This window comes from Anopheles coluzzii, chromosome 2 (assembly GCF_943734685.1).
Source record: "Anopheles coluzzii chromosome 2, AcolN3, whole genome shotgun sequence".
Taxonomy (NCBI): domain Eukaryota; kingdom Metazoa; phylum Arthropoda; class Insecta; order Diptera; family Culicidae; genus Anopheles; species Anopheles coluzzii.
This window is the reverse complement of record NC_064670.1, coordinates 47,026,587-47,050,028: the sequence shown is the minus strand read 5'-3', so window position 1 is coordinate 47,050,028 and position 23,442 is coordinate 47,026,587. Positions and strand designations below refer to the sequence as shown.

Genomic DNA, 23,442 nt, shown 5'->3' with positions numbered 1-23,442 from the left:
GACAGAGCGCAAGAGTGTGGTAATAAATTGTACGTCAACATAGTGAGATAGAACGAAAAGGAAAGAGTGAACGAGAGCGAGAAAACAACATTTGTTACAAGTGTCCGCGTTTTACGCTACTCGTCTAACGTTGACTGTAAGTCATCTCTGGGAGCGAGTATCCTTCTGTTTTGCGGCAAGGCTATCGTTCATGTGCTGTTGCTCGCGGAGATCGTTCATTTGCTTCCTTTCTCGCCATTACTTCTGTCTGAATGGCAAAAACAAAACATTGAAAGATCGCACTTTCCAGTACACTTACCGTCAGTACTTTCTATTAATAGCATGATGCAATATTCAATCGAGACAAACAAAACGGTCCAGCCAATGCTACGAAAGCGAACGAGATAGAGATAAAAAATATATATCAACCTTCAATTCATAGCGGCCGCGTGCTCACATGAACACAGTTTGATGTGGAATTGCATTGCTGGAGCTGTTGTGGGAGGTACAATAAAATTTCCAACAACAATAAGTGCTCGCAGGACCACCACCACAACAACAACAACAACAACAACCACAGCTACCGAAAAACCCTCGAAACCCTCCCATTCCAATAATGTTTTGCCACGAGCGAATAGCAAATGTCCTTCCTACTACACTGAAACTATATCCCCGGTTCGTACCAACAACTTCCCACACCGCATGCCATGCCGGAACGATGCCGCACCAAAGTCATGTGACGATGTGGACCAATCCATATATTTTCGCATCATTAAACGCTCATAATAAAATTTCGAATAAAGAAAGCGTACGAGAGACAGCGGTGGATGAAAGTGGACAAACCTCGGTGGACCCTTTTTGGGTTGCCGCTACCGACTCGTTGTTGGTAGGTGAATTTTTATATTTTGGTCTTTATTTTATGGAAGGGGATGAGGTCCGCTTCAGCTGACTTGGGGCAACAAATGGCCAAGAGTGGGGCTGCGCATCTGGTGGCACAGGGAGTACTCGGAGGGCAATTTTTCTCCGATGTTCGGACTGTCGGTATTATTTCAGGCGAGTTTCGTTATTTTTTTATGATCAACCCCTTTGGTGATCGATTTTTTTGCATCGTTCCTAGTACGTTGTCCCCGGATTAAAATAACTCCAGTATCATCGATTATTGTATTTTCGGATCAGGATTGTCACCACAAAAGATACGGAAATAAAATCATACAAATCGGGTATGTTTTATGCCACCGCATTGTCGTGTACAGCCGTACACACTGTACACAGCTAAATACTATGAAAGTATATGAAGTAAAGCTTCTAGCTTTATAATGGGTTATAATTTAGTTTTCATTCGTTCGGTGCCTTCCTAATAAATTCTAATAATCCTTCACATCCGACCATACCGGACAACAACTGAGCCGGCAATCATCAGCGAGAAAAGCCTCACCAAATGCCACACAATAACCCCCACACTCACACACACAGAGGCTCACTATGGGAAGTTCAAATCGAGAGGCGAGAGAAAAGTTGCGGGAAAGTCATCCTCGGAGAAAACAAAAAGTGAGGTGGACGGGGTTTAGGGTTCCGTAAGCAAAAGCAAGGCACGAAAGTTTATGAAATTTTATGGAATGTCATCAAAAATTACTATCCAACGGGGAACAGAAAGGATCGTTCGTTTGTATCCCGCGTGTGTAAGTGTGGGTTTTTTTTCATTTCTTTACTTTTCGTTTCATGTACCCTTTCTCCAACGTAGTCCTCCCAAGTAAAGTTTGTGTTACTTTATCTTCCCTGCACTACCAAAACGTCAGCTATGTCGAACTCGTCTTTTTCCGTCCCAGTCCTTTGCCTCACGTTGCTTCCGTATCTCTTCTGCACGGACCGTTGATAGGATTGATAGTGCCGAATAACGAGCGGAATAACAAACTGACCTGGCTTGAATTTTTTGGTGAAAGTTATGACACCTTTTTCACATAGAAGAGCTAAGAAAACGAAAGGATGGAGAAAATGGACTAGATATTAAACTAGATTCAAACTGGGCAGGAAAAAAGCGAATGAAGAAATAACATTGTCCGGCGCATATGTCTGTGTATGTGTGTGTGTGTCGGTGCAAAAGAAGTAGAGTATAATGAGGCAATTTTGTCTTGCTAAGGATTTCTGCCAGATTCAGCATGATTTGCAACGTATGTGAAATGTTTGCATCGAGAGCGATGAAATAAATATCATACGGGGAACACATAATTAAATTCAGAGAGGAGCGAAAAGTAATTTAGACACGTTATGAGACAAGTGCATAAAGAAATAAAAAGTATATTTTGAACAAAAATTCAACAATGTTAAAAATTTACCTACGTTACACAAAAAAGATATTAAATATAGGCTGATTTTGTTTCAACTATCTATAAATAATGGATATAATACTCACAAAAGAATGTAACTTTTTCGAAGGTTGTATGAATACGATATTTGAACCCATGTTGGCAGCAATAAATTGATACAATTTGACACCTGTGTCATAGTACCGGTTCCAAACAAACTATCATTGATTACTTTATATCAAAACCGTTATACTAGCTTTATAAATGACTTTGCAATGTGTTCTAATTGCAATAATTCCAACAGAACAGTCCATTATTATTGCCTTAAGCACCGCAATAAACAATTCACAAACAAACAACAATTCGCTGATACATCGCTGATGAAATATTTCACTAACAAGAACACCTTACCCAACACACAAGAGTTTTCCTACACATACTGAAACGAGCTCGAGCTCATTGATTTTTTTTATCTTGCGTTACAATCTGGCTTTGCGATCTTGGAGAGCTCTCCAATCCAAATCTTTGACGACTTCAAAAAAGCATTTATCTATCCGTACATGTTGCTTGGTCCTGTTTGGTCTTGATCTCCCGATCCTGTACTCAAACAATAATACAATAATAATACAAAACTCGATACGTAACAACTCGCAGATAGATTGACCAGATATTTCGTACATTTGCTCTACCGCTATAACTAGTCAGAACATGGTCAAAAGCATTTGTCCATATTGCCCCGTGCTCCCATTATTTCAGGACAGTTGTACATAACATTGTTCGCTATAGTCAACACTCCCAAGCAACCAACCCAAATCATCGTCCGTCGTCAAGGTCGTTTGACAGTATATTATTTCAAACTGTCAAACAACCCAAGGGACACAAACCACACGTCGTATCCTTTCGCAAACAGGGACAAAATCCTTTCTGCGTGTCAAACATTGGAAACAAAAGTTAAATTACAGCACGCTTGTTAAGAATGAAAATGGAAATTAATTCATGATTTGTGCACACCCCGGTTTTTTACCCCCGCCTGAGGTTAGTGTCACTTGCCTTCTGGCGAGAGAAAGAGAAAGAAAGAGAAAGACCTCATTTCACACAACCTATTGCACTTCCCGGGGGTAAAGTGGGTGGTTTCACGTGTGCCACCAGTGTGCCACACTTACAAAGATAGACGCAATGGGACCGTGTGGGGTCGTCCGGTAACTTTCCGCACCGGTACGATGAAGGTTGGCAAAACTCACAGTTCAAATGAAACGACGAACTCGGGGGTGTAACTTCTCCATTGGTCGCTCTGCACCATCAAACGGGCCGCACAAGTGTGGGAATGAATTTTAACCCGGAAGCAGACCGTAGTCAGCAATGGGCTTTTGTGACGGGCCGCATACAACAATCAAAAGAGCATACAACCAACCCTCCCGATCCAGGCCATCGGATGGGTCGTCTGGTGCCATTGTGTCAGCAACGGAAGCGACAAAATGGTACGAGCTGGTGTTGTGGTCTACACACGCCGGAACGTCCTCCACTCGAAAGTACCCAAATGCTGGCGAATAGTTTTCGGAAGAGCTTTGGTTCGTTCTTTCACACCCTCGGTCACCCAGGCATGGGAGGGTCACCCTTTTACTAGATGCCAATAATATGCAAATTATTTGAAGTTTGTTACTTGCCCGACCTTTTCTCCTCTGTCTCTCGCACACACACTCGCTTGGGAAGCTGGAATAGCTGGAGTTCCATGTGCAGCACAGACGATGCCCCACCACACTCATATAATTACGCCGAAGAGAATGAATTTGAATATTGGCATTTGGTACTACCACCGTACATACATGAGCCTCGACCACTCGACAAATGACCATGACAAATAATGAAATAACATCATGTGCACCCACCATCACGGTGATGGTCACCACGGCTTGTGCAGCTTCCGGGCGAGGTCATGCTGGGAGATTTCCTCCCTTTTTTTTGTTATTGCTTCGTTTCTGTTATAATACTTGCTCTCTCCCTCTCTTGTTTGAATCATATTAACCGTGTCCTGTTCTTCTGCATCTCTTTTTCCCAAAAACACCAATAGATCTAACGGACAGCATACGGGACCGAATGCAAATCACTCGTGGCACAGTTGGTTGCGGAGCAGTCTTAACTCGATCGGTCGGCAGCAGCAGCAGCACATTGCCGATCGGGCAGGTGATAATGTGCGAGGCGACAATGGGGACGGCGATGGCGATGGGATCGCACCAGAGGACGGTACCGACGGTGCCAGTGGACCCCTGCCCCGGTTCGGTAGTCGTTGGGACGAGTGCAGCATGCTGGAGGAGGCACCCACCGATATCACCACCGTGGACGAGTATGGAAAATTCGATTTCCAGGTAAGTCGAAGCCGAAGAGCGCTGGGGATTCCCACAATCTGGGTGACTCATACATAATCTGAAATCGTACACGTTTGCTTTCACGTTTCTGCAGTAAAACTTACTCCACCACCACCAAACCGGACCCATGTGTGTGGAAGAGGGCTAAGGGAAGATGATTGGAAATTGTCCTTTAATCACTTCGATTTCTTATTAGCACGCTCAACACCCTCTGCCGTCCGCCTTGTTAGCATTTCCACCTCGAGGCACCGACTCCGTGCGAGCTCAAACTTATCTGAGCATGCAAATTGTTGAGTGGCTGACAAAAATGGACCGCTTGTGAGTGTGAGGAAAATATTCATGTATGCGCATAATATTCATAGCTCTATCTCCATTCGGTTGGGAAGGCCGAAGAAGTTTGGCTACGGTTGGGAGCGAAGTATGGATAGCGTCACACGAATCATCCACTCTAGAGCGGGTGAGCGCTTGATGCTGGCAAGATTAGGGTGCACATGCGATCGGTTTGAGAGTGTTATCTCCTTCCTTTTTTCGCGCCTTTAATGCAAGTTTTTGGGTATGTTTTAAAGAAGGCTGTCAGCGAGGTAGAATAGGAGTGAGCGCAAGATTTAGTTTGCACAACAAGTCCCAGAAAACCGTAAGGAAAGGGAATTGTTTTCCGATCATTGTTATCGTTCACCACCCGGTGGATCTTTAAAGAGATAGAAAATAAGGGATAGAATGAACAAAATGTCTCAATAGGAAACTTCCAGCATGTTTGTCATTATGCAAAACCAAATTACTAATCACTCATGACCACAGAATCATCTCATTAAATTCTTCTAGAACCACAAAAATGTTACAACTTTTTACCTGATGAACGCACTCAAAGCATAACTTTCATATCAATCAACAATAGCAGAAATTCCGTCGGGACCGCTCTGACCGGCCGGTCACGAGCGTTGATTTTTACCCCTTTTGTTACCCACAGCAGAATGTTGTAAGCTAGTAGTTTCTACTGACAACACATTACGCTTTTAGCAATGGACCACAGTTCGTACCGTCGGAAGGACACGCACCGACCTGATTCCGCGAGTCGAGCGAAGTTTAAACATTCCCCCGACCGCAACCGTTGTAGTCGTTGAGTTGGTTTGTGGTTTGACTGTGTGCGAATAATATAAAGTACTACTTATTAAGGACTAACAACGACTGTACATACAGCTATTTTTGTTATGCTCGAGACCATTGTAGTCGGTTTGTGGCGAAGACGAGCAAATTATGAAATATGTGGGCACGGTTATAACGTAAATAAGATTCACCTTTTCGGAGATTTTTTACTAAAAATGAGTAAATTAAAACAACACCAACGCTCTTTTAACAGTGTCGTTGCTGAATAGAACGAGTTTTGTTGCTACTATCATTTCTGTAAGAATAGTAATTTATTTATTTCCGATCGATGCATGGTTTCTTTGATAAAGTTTGTTTAACAATCTTTTCTATCTGCTACATGAGGTAATTACAAGAGGCATGCCAATATCATACTTTGCAGGCATCATTGAAGCGATATCGTGGTACTGTCGTCAACTAGAACAAACTTAATAATATGTCCGTCGTGGGTTCAAGCCTCATTACGATCGTCGCCCTCAAAAAGGATTTGACCTATTCGGCTGGCTGTTACTAAAGCATTATCCATCAATTACGTAATGCAAAAATTTCCAAATTTTTTACCCCTCCCTTATCACGCTAGTGTAACAAACTGAAACGTTCGAAGAAACATCTATAATAAATAAATAAGCATTGATCATCACGACCAATGTTTGACGTGAGTTAATATATATGCAGTTCCTAATGTAGAGGCAACGAACATGAATAATTTGTTATCATTACATTAATGTTTTTATCTAAACTCTGTTGCAATGCATATAATTAAAAACCGGACATGACGCCCGTGTTTTTCAACTGTATTCGTGCCGTACGAATAACAACTTGGTAAATTATTAACTGCAAGCTTTGTTTTGTGCACGCTCTAGCTCTTTTTTTAAGGAAGGCGTTCAATTAGCTTCATTCACTTGTAAGAAAATAACATAATAAAATATCAAAATGTCAAATATCACATGAAGCATGTTTTTAAAATCTCTCGAACCTACCGCAGCGATATTCTGCAATCAAATAAAAAATAAAATCAAATGCCGTTTAGCATTATGTTCTGCATTTCATTTTACACCTCTACGCACGCGTTTTACGGTTTTGCTCAGTTCTATAATCGCCTCACCCGACAACCCGCTCCTTCTCGCACTCCCAAATCATGATAATGTGCGCCACTGCCGTTTAGTTATTTATTTATGTACCAGCTATGTTGCGGCGCTCGACACATAAATCAGCGAACCGGAGGAATTGGAATGCAAATGACTGACATCGTTTTGCCACCTTGATTGACTGGCTGTACTGTATCGTGTAATTGCTTCTGTCTCTCGTTTTTGTTTTACACTAAAGCTTCATCCTACACACAGTTCTCCATTCGAGATCGAGATGAGCCCGCCAAACGTGCACCACAGCGTGTACGGTGATTGAAGCTCTCACTACGATGGGCACACGTTCGGTCGCGTCCAAATAATGACACGATCAGCACGCGGAGTGAGGGAACACGGCATGCCGGTGATACTTAGCGCGCACCCGATTTCGATTGCTCACTAATTGCTAGCACAGTTCAAGTGTTATTACATCGGTAAATCATGAATCCAACCCCCACTGCGGTGGTGAAGACAGAAGAAGGCGACGTTAGTCGATCGTAAAATGGGTTAAACGTTTTGCGACCGTTTAACTGCCAATTTGCAATCGTGGGCAGGCTCGTCAACGGTTTAAACCGTTTGATGGGAATTAGATGTGGTTCTGAAACCGTTTCGGTACCATTTGACATTCAGAGCGTGTTAATATATTTGAATCAGGGTTAGATGGTTACAGGATACATAGTTAGTGGTAACTCATACACTCTTCCTCTCTAAATATAGGCTAATATAAATTACAATGTAAGCAAAATAGGCTTTTAAACTTCATGTTTCATTTAAATCCTCTCTTCCACAGCCAGAATGGATGAAAACCAAGGAATACTGGGACAAAGACTTCGAAACACGCTATGAAAATCTGCAAAAGGATCCGAAAAGGCCACCGCTAAAGGTAACAAGAGTGACACCACACGTTGCTGATAATTTATACAACTTAATGATCCAACTTGCCCTGATTAACAGCATTTTCACACTTTCCTCAGTCATTTAATTTCATTTTTCCCTCTCTCACTCTCTTTCTTTCTATCGCAAAGATTGTGGTGGTTCCGCATTCGCACAACGATCCCGGCTGGCTGAAAACCTTCGTCAACTACTTCCAGTCAGATTCGCGCCAAATTCTGAACCTGGCCGTCACGAAAATGCCCGAGTACGGCAACATGTCGTTCATCTGGAGTGAAATCAGCTTCCTGCAGCTGTGGTGGGATCAGGCCCATCCGACCAAACAACGGGTAGGTGTTGCAGTGGGTGGCATGGGTGGGGAAATTCTTTTTAATGGCTTAGGTCCAGCTCTGTATTGAGGACTCTTGCTATTATCAGAGTGGTCGTGATAGTATTTCACAATTTGATAAGAAAGGAGAGAATAGATTGTAGACCACGGCCAGAACACATTTACTTTGCTTGTATCGCTTAATTGAATTGAACTTTAGGTTTACGCTAGCTTTACTGTCTTTGGTTTAAACAAGTTTGATAGGTTTTAAATAGCGTTCTTTGGATTGAGATTGAATTTGTATGTGCATGTTTTGCTATTTCTGTGAAATACAAAACAATGTTCAATCAAAAGTATAATGTGCTTCACTAATAATGAGGATGGCGTTTGTGTCCTTCCACTAATATGAAGTCAAACATCCTTCTGCGGATGTTCGTTGTCATCTGATTGATTCTGTGATTGTTTGGGAAAGAATTTTATTAAAAAAGATCCTTCGAAGTCGCTTTTGCAATATTGGCTCCCAGGCCAATGGAAATGCTGACTCCAAACATTCTCCCCTCTAACAAGAACTGACTAATCGGTCATGTACAGTCTGTTCTCGAGCTACGCGGTTCTCGACTTATGCGGATTCGGAGATACGCGCTTATCTAAATTTGACAGATCAATGTCAAATCAATACAATTTTTTTTCAAGAATTGTCCAATGCAGTATAAATTGCATTTATGGTAGTGAATTTAATTCACTTAAAAGTTAAAAATATCATAATGTTCTGCACAAATCGTATCAAATAAATGATGTGTATGACACTACTAAATTTAATAAAAAATACCGTGTAATCATTTATATTTTGGCCAAAACCGCGAAATTTGACTTACGCCGGTATTCGAGTTACGCGAATTCCTCGGGAAAGCAGAAACCGCGTAACTCGGGAACAGACTGTAGTAGTAAAACAATTCTAGTAAACCTAAATAAAGCGGTTGGTATGCCAAAACGGTGAACAAGCGTATCAATTTAACAGTCATTACCATTTTGCTTTACTCAGACCAACCCATAGCATGTTTTCGGAACTGCTGCGATGTAAAGGGCAAATGGGATTTCTGGCTAACGAACCAAATTTTATGCTTGAAGCTAATTATTATTCTCGTGCGGCTTTTCCGTGTAAAGTATTCATACAGAAAAGGAGCGAAAAAGATTTATAATTCCGCACAAACTGGTTAAAATCATTTTATTATTAAAAGGAAATCACTGAAATGTAGGCAGCCCATCAAGCATATCCACTTCGAGGTTGGAAAAAAACATAATTATAAACCCTATGTTACAATTACTCATACAATACCACACGGACGTGTCATTTCACTTGCAGATACTAAAGAAATTGGTACAATCTGGCCGATTGGAAATTACTACCGGGGGCTGGGTGATGACGGACGAAGCGAACGCTCATCTGTACGCAATGGTTGACCAGCTAATTGAAGGTAAGTTTCACCACCAAACTCAAACACTGTTCGCTTCCGAATTCAAACGCTCTAATACACTTCCCCTACTTGCAGGACACCAGTGGGTAAAGGCGAACCTAAACATAACGCCCAAGACGGGCTGGAGTATTGATCCGTTCGGGCATGGCAGTACCGTGCCGTATTTGCTAGCTGCTTCCGGTTTCAAGGGCACGATCATTCAGCGCATCCACTACGCCTGGAAACAGTGGTTCGCCCGCCACCGGTACGGAGATTTCCTCTGGACGCCGTACTGGAAAAATCCCTCGGACGGTGGCGCCAGTCAGGCGCGCGCTCACAGCATGCTAACGCACAACATGCCGTTCGACATCTACTCGATCAAGCACTCGTGCGGTCCGCATCCGTTCATCTGTCTGAACTTTGACTTCCGCAAGATCCCGGGCGAGTACACCGAGTACTCGATCAAGGCACAGTTCATCACGCCGGAAAACATCGAAGCCAAGGCGGACCTGCTGATGGAGCAGTACTCCCGCACGGCCTCGCTGTTCCCGCACAACGTGGCGCTCATCCCGGTCGGGGACGATTTCCGCTACAACAAGGAGAAAGAAATGGAGCAGCAGTACACGAACTACAAGAAGCTGATCGACTACATCAACGAGCATCGGTCGAAGTACAACGCCGAGATCAGCTTCGGCACGCCGGTGGACTATTTTAACGCGATCCGCGAACGGTACGATCGGTTCCCGACGCTCAAGGGCGACTTCTTCGTGTACGCCGACATCTTCAACGAGGGCCGGCCGGCCTACTGGTCCGGCTACTTCACCACCCGCCCGTACTACAAGATACTGAGCCGCGAGCTCGAGCACAACCTGCGCAGCCTGGAGATACTGTTCACGATCGCGTTCAACCGGGCACGGCAGACCGGCAGCTCGAACGCGTTCAAAATTTACGAAAAGAACTACGAAAAGATGATACTGGCGCGGCGCAATCTGGGGCTGTTTCAGCATCACGACGCCATCACCGGCACCTCGAAGGCGAACGTGATGCGCGACTACGCGCTGCGCCTGTTCGAGAGCATCCAGGACACGGTGAAGCTGCAGGAGAAAACGATCGAACTGCTGGTGCAGCGGAAACCGCACGACCAGCAGCAGCACGGCTTCCTGATCGGCGAGCTCGAGCGGGACAACTTTGGCAAGCTGCCGCGCAAAACGCCCATCATCGTGACGGAGGGCCGCAGCACGGACTTTATCGTGTACAATGCGCTCGCCCAGGAGCGGCTCGAAGTCGTCACGATACGCACGCTGACGCCGCGCGTCAAGATACTGGACGCGGCCGGCAAAGCGATCGACATCCAGATCAACCCGGTGTGGAACATTACCGAGACGTCGTACACGTCGCGCAAGATCGTCCCCTCGGACAAGGAGTACGAGGTAATGTTTGTGGCCCGGCTGGCGCCGCTCTCGCTCACCACCTACACGGCGGCGTACGACGAGGACGGATACCAGGGCAAGATGGCCACGCTGTACTGTACGGAGTGTCAGGACGAGAAGACGAAAGCGTTCGAGGTGCGCACCAAGCAGCCGGGCGACATCCAGCTGGAGAACTACAAGATGCGCCTGCTGTTCGACGAGCAGAGCGGCTTCCTCAAGTCGGTCACGAAGAAGCACATGGGCAAGCAGATCCAGTGCGCGATCAAATTCGCCGCGTACAAGAGCGCCCAGTTCCATTCCGGCGCGTACCTGTTCAAGACCGATCCGGAGCAGCGCAACTCGGAAAAGGACGTGCTGGAGCAGTACAACGACATGACGATCCTGATCACGTCCGGCCCGCTGGCCAGCGATGTGACCGCCATTTACGGGCCGTTCCTAGCGCACACGGTGCGCATCTATAACTCGAACAGCGTGCTGGACAGCGCGATCTACATCGAGAACGATATCGACTTCGAGGCGCCGCCGAAGAACCGTGAGACGGAGCTGTTTATGCGCTTCGTGACCGACATCGAGAATGGCGCTAGCGAAAACCCGGAGTTTTACTCCGACCTGAACGGCTTCCAGTACCAGAAGCGCGTCAAGGTGTCGGCCATCGGGGTGGAGGGTAACTACTTCCCGATCACGTCCGGCGCCTTCATCCAGGACGATCGGATGCGGCTGACACTGCTGACGACGCACGCCCAGGGTGCGGCAAGCCTCGAGCCGGGCCAGCTGGAGGTAATGCTCGACCGGCGCACGCTGTACGACGATTACCGCGGCATGGGCGAAGGTGTGATCGATAGCCGGCTGACGCGGCACCGGTTTTGGCTGACGCTGGAAACGATCGACGCACAGCAGCCACCGAACGTGGAACCAGCCGCACCGAATGGGCAGGAGGAACAGGAGCCCCAACAGCAACAGCAGAAGGAAAGCAGCACCACTGCCTCCGACCCGTACCAGCTGCCCAGCATCTTTGCCAATGCGCTCGCGAACGGGCTCAACTACCCTGCCAACCTGTTCATCGTCGAGCGGTACGACGAGAGCAATCAGCTCGAGCTGAACCGAGCGGTGCGGCTTCTGCGCGTCCAGTTTCCGTGCGATCTGCACATGCTGAATCTGCGCACGCTCACCGAAAACAATCTACCCCTGTTTCCCTCCAGCTCGGCGCTGCTCGTACTGCAGCGGCAAGGGTACAGCTGTCGGATAGGGGGCGAGGAGACGATCGCTTACTTCTGCGGTAACGGCAGTAGCAGCAGTAGCAGTAGTGGTAGCAGCAGCACTAGCAATCCTGCCAACAATGCTGTCATCGATGGCGGCGGCGGTGGAGAAAGAGACGGAGGTGGTGGTGGTAATGAGATCAATCAGCATCATCCGACGGAGCCACGGGAGCTGCAACTGTTCCGGCGGTTACGAATCGACGCGATCCAGGCGACCTCACTGACCGGGCTGCATCCGGGCGAACGGCTCGCATCCTTCACCGACATCTATCTCGAGCCGATGGCACTCAAGACATACAATCTGACCTTTGCAAAGTAAAACCCACATTGCACTGACGAACCCCCTCCCGCAGAAAGGAGGGGGGATGAGTTCCAAAGGGCAGCATCGCGTAAAAGCTGACGCGCGCATTCCAAGCATTCCACAGTCGAAAGGGAGAGTATCCTCAACGGAAAATGGAAGATAGTAGCAGCCGGCGAAAGGGATGAAGAAATAATCCTCTTCGGGCAACTCTAGGACATAAAACAAGGGAAAACTCCTCAGCGTGTGTGTGTGTTTGTATTCAATTAGTCAACAATTAGGAGAAACGGTTGGCCCGAGACACAAGCGCCAAGACGTTAGACCACACATGACAGTAAATACCACTAAATGAATGGAATCTCACGAACAACAATGGATGGATAAAAAGCTCTCTCTTCGTTCTCTGTCCATCTTTACACACAATCTTTCTTCTCTATCTCTCTCTCTCTCTCTCTCTCTCTCTCTCTCTCTCACTCTCTATCTTTGTCTCTTCCAAACTCGTAATGCAGTTTACGAGAATAGTTAATTTTAATGGAATATTTTTAACGATCTGTTCGAGTGCGTTCGTGTGCATGTGTATGTGTTTGGACAAACCCGGAAGCGTATCCTTTTGGCAGGATACTAAACTAATGTAGCAACGCAAACAAGCACATACGAAACGAAAACATCGTCATTCGTTCTGTCCTTTTACTCTCCATTTAACAAGCGAAAAGACAAACGCGCCTGTTCGACACATACACACAGAGAAACTGGAACTATACTTTCCATCCATAAGAAAAACATGACGCTAGTGTAATTTAACGTTAAGATAGTGTGTAATGGACAAGGGTTCACACCAAACCAAGGGCCCGGGTTGAATCCCGGATGAACGAATGGATGGATGGATGGTTGGATGGTTGGATGGATATGCAGGGCAATTAATGAAAACACAGATAAAACTAGGCATGTTATTAAAATGATAAAGCAAACCACAACACTAATTTAATTGCACGTGGTAGTTCACACATACACACACAGAGAAAGACACACTCACACAACTATATACACTTAGTGAATAAAAAACACTACCGACAAGTGGGATAACTTACACAACTAGCGCGTGGGAAAGAATTTAGGAAGTGTAAAACAGTAGCTTAAGAAGTAAGTAAATGATTGCGCAGTGGCAGGAGGCAAATGCATGGTGCAGAAGAAAGTAATAGGAGACAACAACAAAAGCGAGAAGTACAGTGAAGTAGGGAAAAACGAATTTGCCCTCGTAAAGAAGGGAAAGGAAAGTAGGTGAACATGACAAAAGTATTGTAAAAGAAATAAAAAAAAACGCGTGTGAGTGTGTGTGCGTGTGTGCAGATGTGTACTGTTAGACATACTGGACGTAGCGAAAAACGAATGGAACGAACTTATACAATTATATAGCAAACAAACAAAATGGCCCAAACATGCAATGGGCCCGGAGGGTGCTGTTGTAGATTATATTTATGTATTTTTACTACCTAGTTACGTCCACATACTTGTCATAACTGTTTCGTTCATTTTTTCCGGCGAATGATTAACAACACGCTTTAACTGCCTTGATTGAAAAATATTATTTTGGGGTAGTACAACACACGCTTGTTACACTTTTGTTCGAGTTTCCTCCGGTTCATTCCATTCCAAGGACACACAGCCTAATACACCGCTACCAACTGTGAATTAAACGGTAAAGAGTGTTCCGTTCCGTTGAGGGGTCGAAGTGCAGGGTTGTCAAATCGTAGCTCACTACGGCTGATGACGTTTCTTCGACACCGGAACACTTTTTACAGTACCCGGTACAAATCGCCTCTAGTATTAGCACCCGTTCAAGGACAACAGTTATTTGTTTAACGCATTTTTTCACCTTTTTGCTAAGTCCAATCTTTTCTTACGATTTTAGACAAAAACTAGAGAAATCTGTTGTAAAGCTTTAAGTTTAAGCAAAATTAATTGGTTGACCTCGCGTGCACCTTTTTTTATTGTTGTTACAATTCGATACAGGAACAAACACTCTAGCGCAATTGTTGTTACTCTTACTCAGAACAATACACTAATGATTTCCACCACCTCCCGTTCGAATGAGGGAATACGCTGACGGTTTGTAATAAAGATAGCTTAGCTAGCAGCAACAGCAGCAGCAGTGTAGTAGTGGTAGCCCTGCAAAATGCAGTAGTTGATGGGTATAAAAAAAATAATGCAAGGGAAAGTGCATCTGCATCCGCCATTGGGATGGGAATTATCACTTCCAACGCCCATGGTGCGATTGGTAGTTACATTCTCTGCGCTATCTTTAAGTCACCCGGTTATCGTCACTAAGAAGAGAAAGCGACGAATGACCACAGCGTGTGTGACAAGGGTTTAAGATCGAGGACTCGCGTGTTGTTCGCTTGATCTTTTTCCTTCCATTCATTTTGCGCTGCCAAGGACAATGTGGAAAAGGTGGGATCGATGTGAATTCCCGCCTGGGTGGTAGTAGTAGTTGGGTGGGTTGGAGTTTAAGCTAACAAACCAAATTAAGCGAGAAACGAATGTGAATACCACTAATAATAGAGAGTTAATGGAAAACAAACCGGCATGGGGATGAAAGATTGGAAGCGGAAAAAATACATTAAATGATATTTTAACAAAAAAGAAAAAAACTATTGAAACTTTGCTTACATCGAAAGAAATCATTAACCGTGTAGGATATGTCGTATGATCTTGGCTTAATGATCTTGGCTTCTACAATTGAGAAAAAAATGATATTTCCAATAAATTCAATCGGAACACTGCAACCCATGAAACTGCAACAATATTTTGATTGATATTCTGGACAGTTTCGAGCGTTTGTTTCAAACTACGGACGTTTTGATTCATATTCCGGACAGCCTCAAAATTTCATCTATAATCTTCATATTAACACGCACACTACACCTTTTCGTCCTATTTTCGTCCAAACACTAAATTTTGAGAGTCAGTGTCCTCCTGGGTCGACAGGACTACGGTCTTACTGACAATAGGGTTTGGGTGTGGTTTTCCTCTTGCATTCAACCGAAGTAGGGGAAAGCGGGGTAAAATGGACCAAAACAGGATGTTGATCTGTTTCTTATTCATTAAACCACTTTCCACTGTTATTTTGACATCAATTGATACTTCAACGTCTTCTTCATCAAAAACAATCATAAGATGATGCATTAATAAAAAATATATACGTTTAAAATGGATTTTAAAAATCAACGTCAAAAGTCGTGAAAATGTATTGTGTGGGGTAAAATGGTCTTGGTATGGGGGATCTTACACAAAATGTCACAACACATCAAAACAGAGAGGCAAAATGGACCACAACATTGAACTTCTGGCTTTGGTTTAAGCTCTTGCATCGCGGTAGAATTGTTAGAGTAGAAATTTAAGTTTAGTATTTAAGTGTTTTGTTGAATTTATGTATTTAAGTGTTTTGTTGGGGCGGTCCCGTGGTACAGTCGTCAATTCCAACGACTCAAACCCAGAATGGACCGTCCCCCCGTAGCAAGGATTGACTATTCGGCTACGTGGTAATGAATAAAGTCTCAAAAGCCGGCATGTCCGCGTAGGACGTTATGCCAAATAGAAGAAGTTGAATAATTTAGTCAAATGCTGGAATATTTCAATAATTCACGTGTTGTTAGTAATTTTTCTTGGCGATATAGTATACAGTCAGTACAAAAAGTATTCGTCTAGCTGAATATTTTACAGAAAAAGGCGAATTATGGCCGCAATAGGCATGGGGTGGTAAAAGTAATGATGAGGTTTGCTAAAGGGACCATCAATACACACGTTTTGCTAAAAAATAAGCATTAAAATAGTGCAATAGCAACCAAAATACATAAAAAACTAAAAAAAGTCGTTTGATGGGCGCGCAAAAAGTATTCGTCCATCTAGCTTTTTAATTATTTACGCTGGACAAACACCTCTTAGACGTGAATTAAATTTATTATTATCAATTTACTGGTGACTTCCTTCTAAAATAATGCATTTCTGTTGTTTCAATTGCACTTCAAGCGGTCAGAGAGGCACTAAAGGCGGGGGAGTTAAATGATTGGAGCATGATGGCGAAAATCGTATATTTAACTTATGCATAACCTATCCTACCCATTTTTGAAGTTTACAAAATGTGTGGGAGGCCTCGTTCCTTCATTTGATCAGAGTTTGGCCATTTTTCTGACACTAATTGTGTGACAAACTGCCATGTAAGCAGCCATCCTTGACGGTTGTGAGGTTTCGTTAGATTGAAAGAAGCGGTTTAATGTCCAAAAATCAAATTTTACCATGGAATCAGTGCATTTTGTGATGGCCAATAAGAAAAGGAAAAGATATGGGTCACATATGGTTGATGGGTCATGCTGCATTTCATCGTAGCTGGTCATGTAATAGCTTGAATGAGTGAGTTGTTACAAACATGTTTTGTTTGAATAATATCATACACAGAAAGTGGCCAAATCTGTTAAGTTGCATCAAATAATTCAGGAATTTGTTTGAAATTAGACTCTACTAACATATTAACACATGTTTAAATCGCCAAGGTCATACGGGCGACATCTACCATAGCGAAAACAGTCTACTAAGATCCAACATCAAATCCTCGGGTAACGGTAGCATCATGGAGTCATGATACTAGGGCTCAGTGCGGTAAGGAGAGCTAGAAAAATGATTCAAAATGATAGGAGACGAGATGGGAAAACATATTAATGGAGTTTTTAAGTACTTTGAGTCCCAGTTCTGAGAAATTGTACTTAAAATGTATCACATGTTTCAAGAACAGTCGAGCTGGAGAACAAACAGGGCATTGTCATTTGTCCAAAATGCCAAACCAGCTGAAACCAAACTGATGAAAATGATTTAGTATTTAGGGGCGCCACAAAAGTGGTCCCTAATTTTTTATGTCGCGAACGCGTTGGGTTTCGTGAGTAGGTAATACGGAACTTTATTTTACACTATATTATGAACGGTTGCGCACGTTCGTGCGAGAGGGTTTCACGTTGAGGAAGTTTCGAGCGCGGAGCGAAGGAAGAGGTCTGTTCGCTTTCGAGGTTGGGTCGCAAGAGAGAGAATGTGCTCGCTGACAGCAGGAAGTGTAGCGCTGGACACGCGGCGCACGTCACTTTGACACATTCGTGTGCCTGGTGAGTGCGCTCCACGGAGATCCGTGTCTTTGTCCCTGGATGTCACGATCGCTCACGATTCTCACGCCAGATGGCGGTCTGGTCGCTACAGTACTCCCCTCCTAGAGCGGTGTCACCGGTAACGTAGAGGTATGATGACCTTCCGCTGAGACCTGGTGACGCCGGTCGATACCGTCTGGTCGTTGCGGCGTAGGATGGAGGGTGGTGGGGCGTCGACGGCGGCTCGGTCGGTTTGTCTCGATGTCGTCGGGTGCGATGGTGGTGCGGGTGTCGTCTGATTACGCACTGGTTGTTCGCGCGACGTCGGTTTGGAGGCTGCGGTGGCGTCTCTGCGGTCCGAATTTGCCTGGACGTCCGGTAACGGCAGAGTTTCCGAGTGGTCGGTTGTTGGCGGCAGCAGGTTTGTCGTTAGCCCTTCCCACGAGCACTGCGGGGTCGGGGTGGCTTCCTCTTCTGCGCCATACGCTGGTTTTAAGCGGTCGATCGAAACCAGCGTTGGCTGTCCACGTAGGAGTATCTGAAAAGACTTAGGATTGCGTGTAAGAACCTTATATGGACCGTGGTAAGGTGTAGTTAGTGCAGGTCGGACGGTGTCGTCGCGTATGAACACGTGAGTACACTTGTTCAGATCGGAATGCACGAACGGTGTGCGGTTGGTATGCCAAGCGGTGCTCTGTGGTCGAATGCTGCTCATCGTCTCCTCTAACGTTTTGGCGAAGTCGGATTGGTCGGCGAGGGCATTTTGCGGTTTCGCGATGAAGAATTCTGCCGGGATGGTCAACGTCGTTCCATACACAAGTTCGGCTGGCGAGGCGTTGATGTCATTTTTGAACGTGGTTCGTAGCCCAAGCAGTATTAGCGGTAGGTGTTCGCTCCATCTTGCGGTGTCTTTGCAGGTGATTGCTGCTTTAAGAGTGCGGTGCCACCTCTCGATTATTCCATTTGCCTGCGGGTGATAGGCTGTCGTACGGATGTGTTTCGTTCCTAGGGCTTTCGTCAACTCTTTGAACAAGGAGGATTCGAATTGTCTCCCTTGGTCCGTTGTTACGTGCGCCGGAACTCCGAATCGGGCGATCCAGTGGAATAGTAGTGCTGATACGACGGTAGATGCGGTGATATCCGAGATCGGTATTGCTTCTGGCCAGCGAGTAAATCGGTCGATTATCGTAAGGCAGTATCGGTTACCGTTACTGATGGGAAATGGTCCAATGATGTCTACGTTGATATGACTGAACCTCGCTGTTGTTGCAGGGTATGCTATCAAGGGGCTTTTGACGTGCCTTCCTACCTTAGCGCGCTGGCAGGCTAAACAGTTCCGAGCGAAGTCCTGGGATTCCTTCCTTGCATTGAGCCACACGAAACGCTCTGTTATTAGTCTAGCTGTGGCGCGGGCTCCGGGATGACTGAGATCATGTACGGCGTGGAGAAGTTGTGTTCGAAACGATCGGGTGATGTACGGTCTGATGATACCTCCAGGGCAGTCGGCGTAGAGTGACTTGGGGCTTCCCGGTATTGGTGTCTTCTGCAGGAACAAGACCGTCTGATTTTTCCCACTGAGAATGTCGGAAAGTTCAGGGTCGCGCTCTTGTTCTTCTGCTAATCGCTCATAATCGATGGTCGGTGTCGCGTGCACTGTCTCTATGCGGGAGAGCAGATCGGCTGTAACGTTGTCTTTTCCGGTGATGTGACGGATGTCGGTGGAAAACTGGCCAATGAAGTCTAACTGCCGGGCTCGTCGAGGTGAGGCATTGTCGTGCGTTTGTCGGAAGGCGAAGGTTAGAGGCTTGTGGTCTGTATAAATACAGAATTCCCGACCCTCTAGCTGGTATCGGAAGTGTCGTATGGCGAGATAGATGGCGGTAAGTTCTCGGTCATAGGTCGAGTACTTTTGCTGTGCCTTTTCGAGACGTTTCGAGAAGAAGCCTAGTGGTTGCAGGTCTTCGTTGGTGCGTTGGTGAAGTACGGCTCCGGCTGCGAAATCTGAAGCGTCGGTCCATAGAGAAAGCTCGGCGTTCTTCACGGGATGTGCCAATAACGTTGCACGTTTCAGTTGCTCTTTGCATTGGGCGAATGCTTCGGAAGCTTCTATCGACCAGGTTAATGGCGTTCTGTCCTTCTTTTTGTTACCTGGAGTCATCTCGAGAAGTATACCTTGCGTTTCCAGGGCGTGCGGCAGAAAACGTCGGTAGTAGTTTATCATGGCGAGGAACTTCTTCAACTCCATAATCGTCGTTGGCTGTGGCAGCTCGCTGATGGCTTGGACTCGATCGGGGAGAGGACGAATACCAGAAGCGTTGACCAGATGGCCCAGAAAGGAAATCTCGTTCCGGTAGAACTCGCACTTGGCTGGATTGATGGCTAGTTGGTGCTTCTCCAATCGTTCGAAAAGTTGGCGTAAGTGTTCGTGGTGTTCTGCCTCGGACGTTGATGCTACGATCATATCGTCGATATACGGGAAAACAAACTCGAGTCCTCGTAGGACATCATGGATAAGGCGTTGGAATGTTTGCGCTGCGTTCCTCAATCCGAAAGGCATGGTAGTGAACTCGTAAAGTCCAAAGGGTGTCGTGATGGCTGTCTTCGCTATATCATCCGGATGAATTGGTATCTGGTGGTATGCTTTGTGCAAATCGACCTTGGAAAATATGATCTTGTCTTGCAAATGCATCGTGAAGTCCTGTAAAACCGGTAGTGGATAACGGTCGGGTACGGTTTTTGCATTTAGGGCGCGGTAATCACCACAAGGGCGCCAGGTGCCGTCGGCCTTTTTTGTCATATGTAGCGGGCTGGCCCAGCTGCTATTCGAGGGGCGGCACACTCCGAGCTGGACGAGTGATTCGAACTCTTTGCGGGCAGCTGCGTACTTTTCGGGTGGTAATCGGCGAGGTCTTGCGAATGTTGGTTGCCCCGTCGTTTCGATTCGGTGTGTCACTTCGGACTGCAGTAAGGTGCCAGGAGTGGATAGTGCAGTTAACCCGAGAAATTCCTTTAGGAGAGTGGCGATCGGTGAGGTGGAATCACATACTTTTACGGTTGGTTCCGACGGGTTTTGGCTCGGCACTCCGGTAGAACGTACGTTCGTTAAGGCGTCGACAAGACATTTTTTGCGCAAGTCCACGAGCAGATGGAAATGTTGGAGAAAATCGGCTCCAATAATCGCTGTCCCCACGTCTGCGATGATGAAGTTCCAAAGGAAAGATCGGCGAAGTCCCAAATCGAGAGTATAGAGCGACTCTCCGTAAACCTGGATTGGTGTAGAATTAGCGGCGAACAGCTTCATGGTGGAGGGTTTACTCGGGACGGAACTGTGTTGTCGAGGGATTACTGAAACGTCTGCACCGGTATCGATTAAGAATTTGATGTTAGTTTTTGGATCGGTTATTACGAGACGATAGCTATGGGTCGAAAGTACGTGTATCTGTTGAGGTTGGCCTCTGGTTAAGCGTCAATCGGAAACAGTGGCCGAGTTACTACTCTGCCGCCGATTGTTGAAGGAGCAGGGGGCACGACAGTTCCGCGCCGCTTGCCCGTACTGCGTGTGGTAATAGCAGTGTCCGCTGGGTGTTACCGCATCCTGGTTCGGTTGACGTTGCCGGGTACGTGAGCGTGGTCGCGCGCGTTCTCGTTCGTTGAGCTTGCTCAGTACGGCGTCCAAGCGCTGACCTAATTCCGTTACGTGCCGAGAAAGACGTTCGAAGTCCTCGTTGCGTACTTCGTGGATGGTTTGGTACGGGCCCGTTCGGTGGTATAACGCGAACGAATCCATAACAGAGTCTGCTACTTTAGCTCGATCGTTGGTATCCGTGTTAGTGGCAATAACGGCGGACTGGACGTATGGCGGGAGACGGCCGATCCACAAATCTACCAGCATAGAGTCCGTCATTGCTCCATTTGCGGCGCGGCGCATCTCCGCTAATAGCTGCGATGGTTTTCGGTCCCCGAGGTTCATTTCGGCAAGCAGACGATGCAAGCGGCTTCGTTGCGACTCTTCAAAGTGCTCAATTATTGCACGCTTTGCTACCTCGTAACGGTCCGTAGCGTACTGTCGTATGTTCTCCAACAGGGGGCGAAGCTCAGGAAGGACACGAAGCGGTATACGCGTTCTAAGAATGTTAAAACGGCGAATATGTTGGTTCGTGGTGATATTCCACGCATCGAACCAGTTTTCCAATGCGAAGAAAAAGGTTTGAATGTCAGTGGTGTCCATCTCCGGTGGTTTCAGCTGCATGGCATTCAAAGTGTCAATCTGCGATTCGGGCGGCATAAGCATGGCGTCGCAGGCGGACGGCTCTGGTACACGCGGGGTATTCGGAACGGGCGGTGTTGGTACGTGAGGCGATTTGGATCCACTCGCGGCTGGATCGGCACTCGGGGTTACGCCATCGGGAGTCGATACGTCGCGGACCGGCGGACTGTGCAACATCCTTACGACTAAGGTTAGTTAAAAAAGGGTGGATCTTACCTTAGTGGCGGGGGCGCAAGCAAGTCCAGCTGATGTTGGCTAGGTCGATCCTTCGGTGACGAAAAATCCGCACACGCGGTCGATCGTGTTAGGATTAGTCGCTCGTTGGCTGCGTTCGTCGATGACGCCGGTGGTGTGAGAAACGAGGGGCGATGATCTTCGGTGGCGTTCGGTCGGTGGTGTCGGCGAGAAGAGAACGATGGCTGCGTGCGCTGACGACGTCTTCGGTGCACGGTCGAAAAAAATGACGAACGTAGCTCGAGCAAAATTCTGAAGCAATCCGCTCGGTGTCGGCCTGCGCACATTCACCCACACACACACACACACGGTGCACACACAAAAACCGCGTGGGTCTGGAGCGCGCTCGGCGGTACGTGTGAGGTTATGATCGGCGGGTGCGCAAACACGTACGGGTACCAAAATGCTCGGCGGGTGTGCGACACGGCGCGGGGTGTGTCAGCAACATGTTCGGCGATCGCTCAGCCCCGAGAGGAAACTTTTCCGCTAGAATCGGTCGCTCCGTCGGGTAAAAATGTTCCAGAACCGTGTTCTTCACTGTCGGCCACCTTCGGTGTCGATTTGCACTCACGAGGGTTCGGGGTTTGTGCACGGGGGTTTTTTCGCTGGCTGCGCTTGCGTGGTGCCTCCTTCGTGGTCGGCCGCTCCTCGATGATGGGGGGGAACGTTGTCGTCTGACCGGACCGTGGAACAATGGAAACACGTTTTTTCCGGCTGGACACGATGTTCGTCAGGTTACCACTCACTCACTCGCGCACGCGATCACGTCGGGGTCACCAGTTTTAGGGGCGCCACAAAAGTGGTCCCTATTTTTTTATGTCGCGAACGCGTTGGGTTTCGTGAGTAGGTAATACGGAACTTTATTTTACACTATATTATGAACGGTTGCGCACGTTCGTGCGAGAGGGTTTCACGTTGAGGAAGTTTCGAGCGCGGAGCGAAGGAAGAGGTCTGTTCGCTTTCGAGGTTGGGTCGCAAGAGAGAGAATGTGCTCGCTGACAGCAGGAAGTGTAGCGCTGGACACGCGGCGCACGTCATTTTGACACATTCGTGTGCCTGGTGAGTGCACTCCACGGAGATCCGTGTCTTTGTCCCTGGATGTCACGATCGCTCACGATTCTCACGCCAGATGGCGGTCTGGTCGCTACAAGTAGACTCTCAATATGATATCAGTTGCCATTTTTCAATGGAACTTGGCCACGTAGTCCGGAAATGCAATATTTCTATCAGAGGATAATTGTAACAAGTCTTGTAGGATGAGTGGATA

General features: G+C 46.5%; 2 protein-coding genes across 2 annotated transcripts in view; one reads left to right on the top strand and one right to left on the bottom strand.

Annotated features, from left to right (window-relative positions):
• Positions 1-14,719, top strand: part of LOC120948543 (alpha-mannosidase 2) — a 101,361-nt gene extending 86,642 nt beyond the window's left edge. Inside the window, exons 4-8 of the mRNA XM_040364982.2 lie at positions 4,351-4,645; positions 7,703-7,795; positions 7,938-8,132; positions 9,474-9,585; positions 9,661-14,719. Coding sequence (XP_040220916.2) covers positions 4,351-4,645; positions 7,703-7,795; positions 7,938-8,132; positions 9,474-9,585; positions 9,661-12,569 — 3,604 coding nt within the window. The 3' untranslated portion in view covers positions 12,570-14,719. The remainder of the gene's footprint in view (positions 1-4,350; positions 4,646-7,702; positions 7,796-7,937; positions 8,133-9,473; positions 9,586-9,660) is intronic.
• Positions 14,720-21,140: 6,421 nt separating this feature from the next.
• On the bottom strand, positions 21,141-22,118 carry LOC125906877 (uncharacterized). Its single transcript, XM_049607679.1, has one exon. The coding sequence runs from the start codon at positions 22,116-22,118 to the stop codon at positions 21,141-21,143; it is 978 nt and encodes a 325-aa protein (XP_049463636.1).
• Positions 22,119-23,442: the final 1,324 nt, after the last annotated feature.

Coding starts and splice junctions, on each gene's coding strand:
- LOC125906877 (XM_049607679.1), bottom strand. CDS start 22,118: ATGTTGCACAGTCCGCCGGTCCGCGACGTATCGACTCCCGATGGCGTA.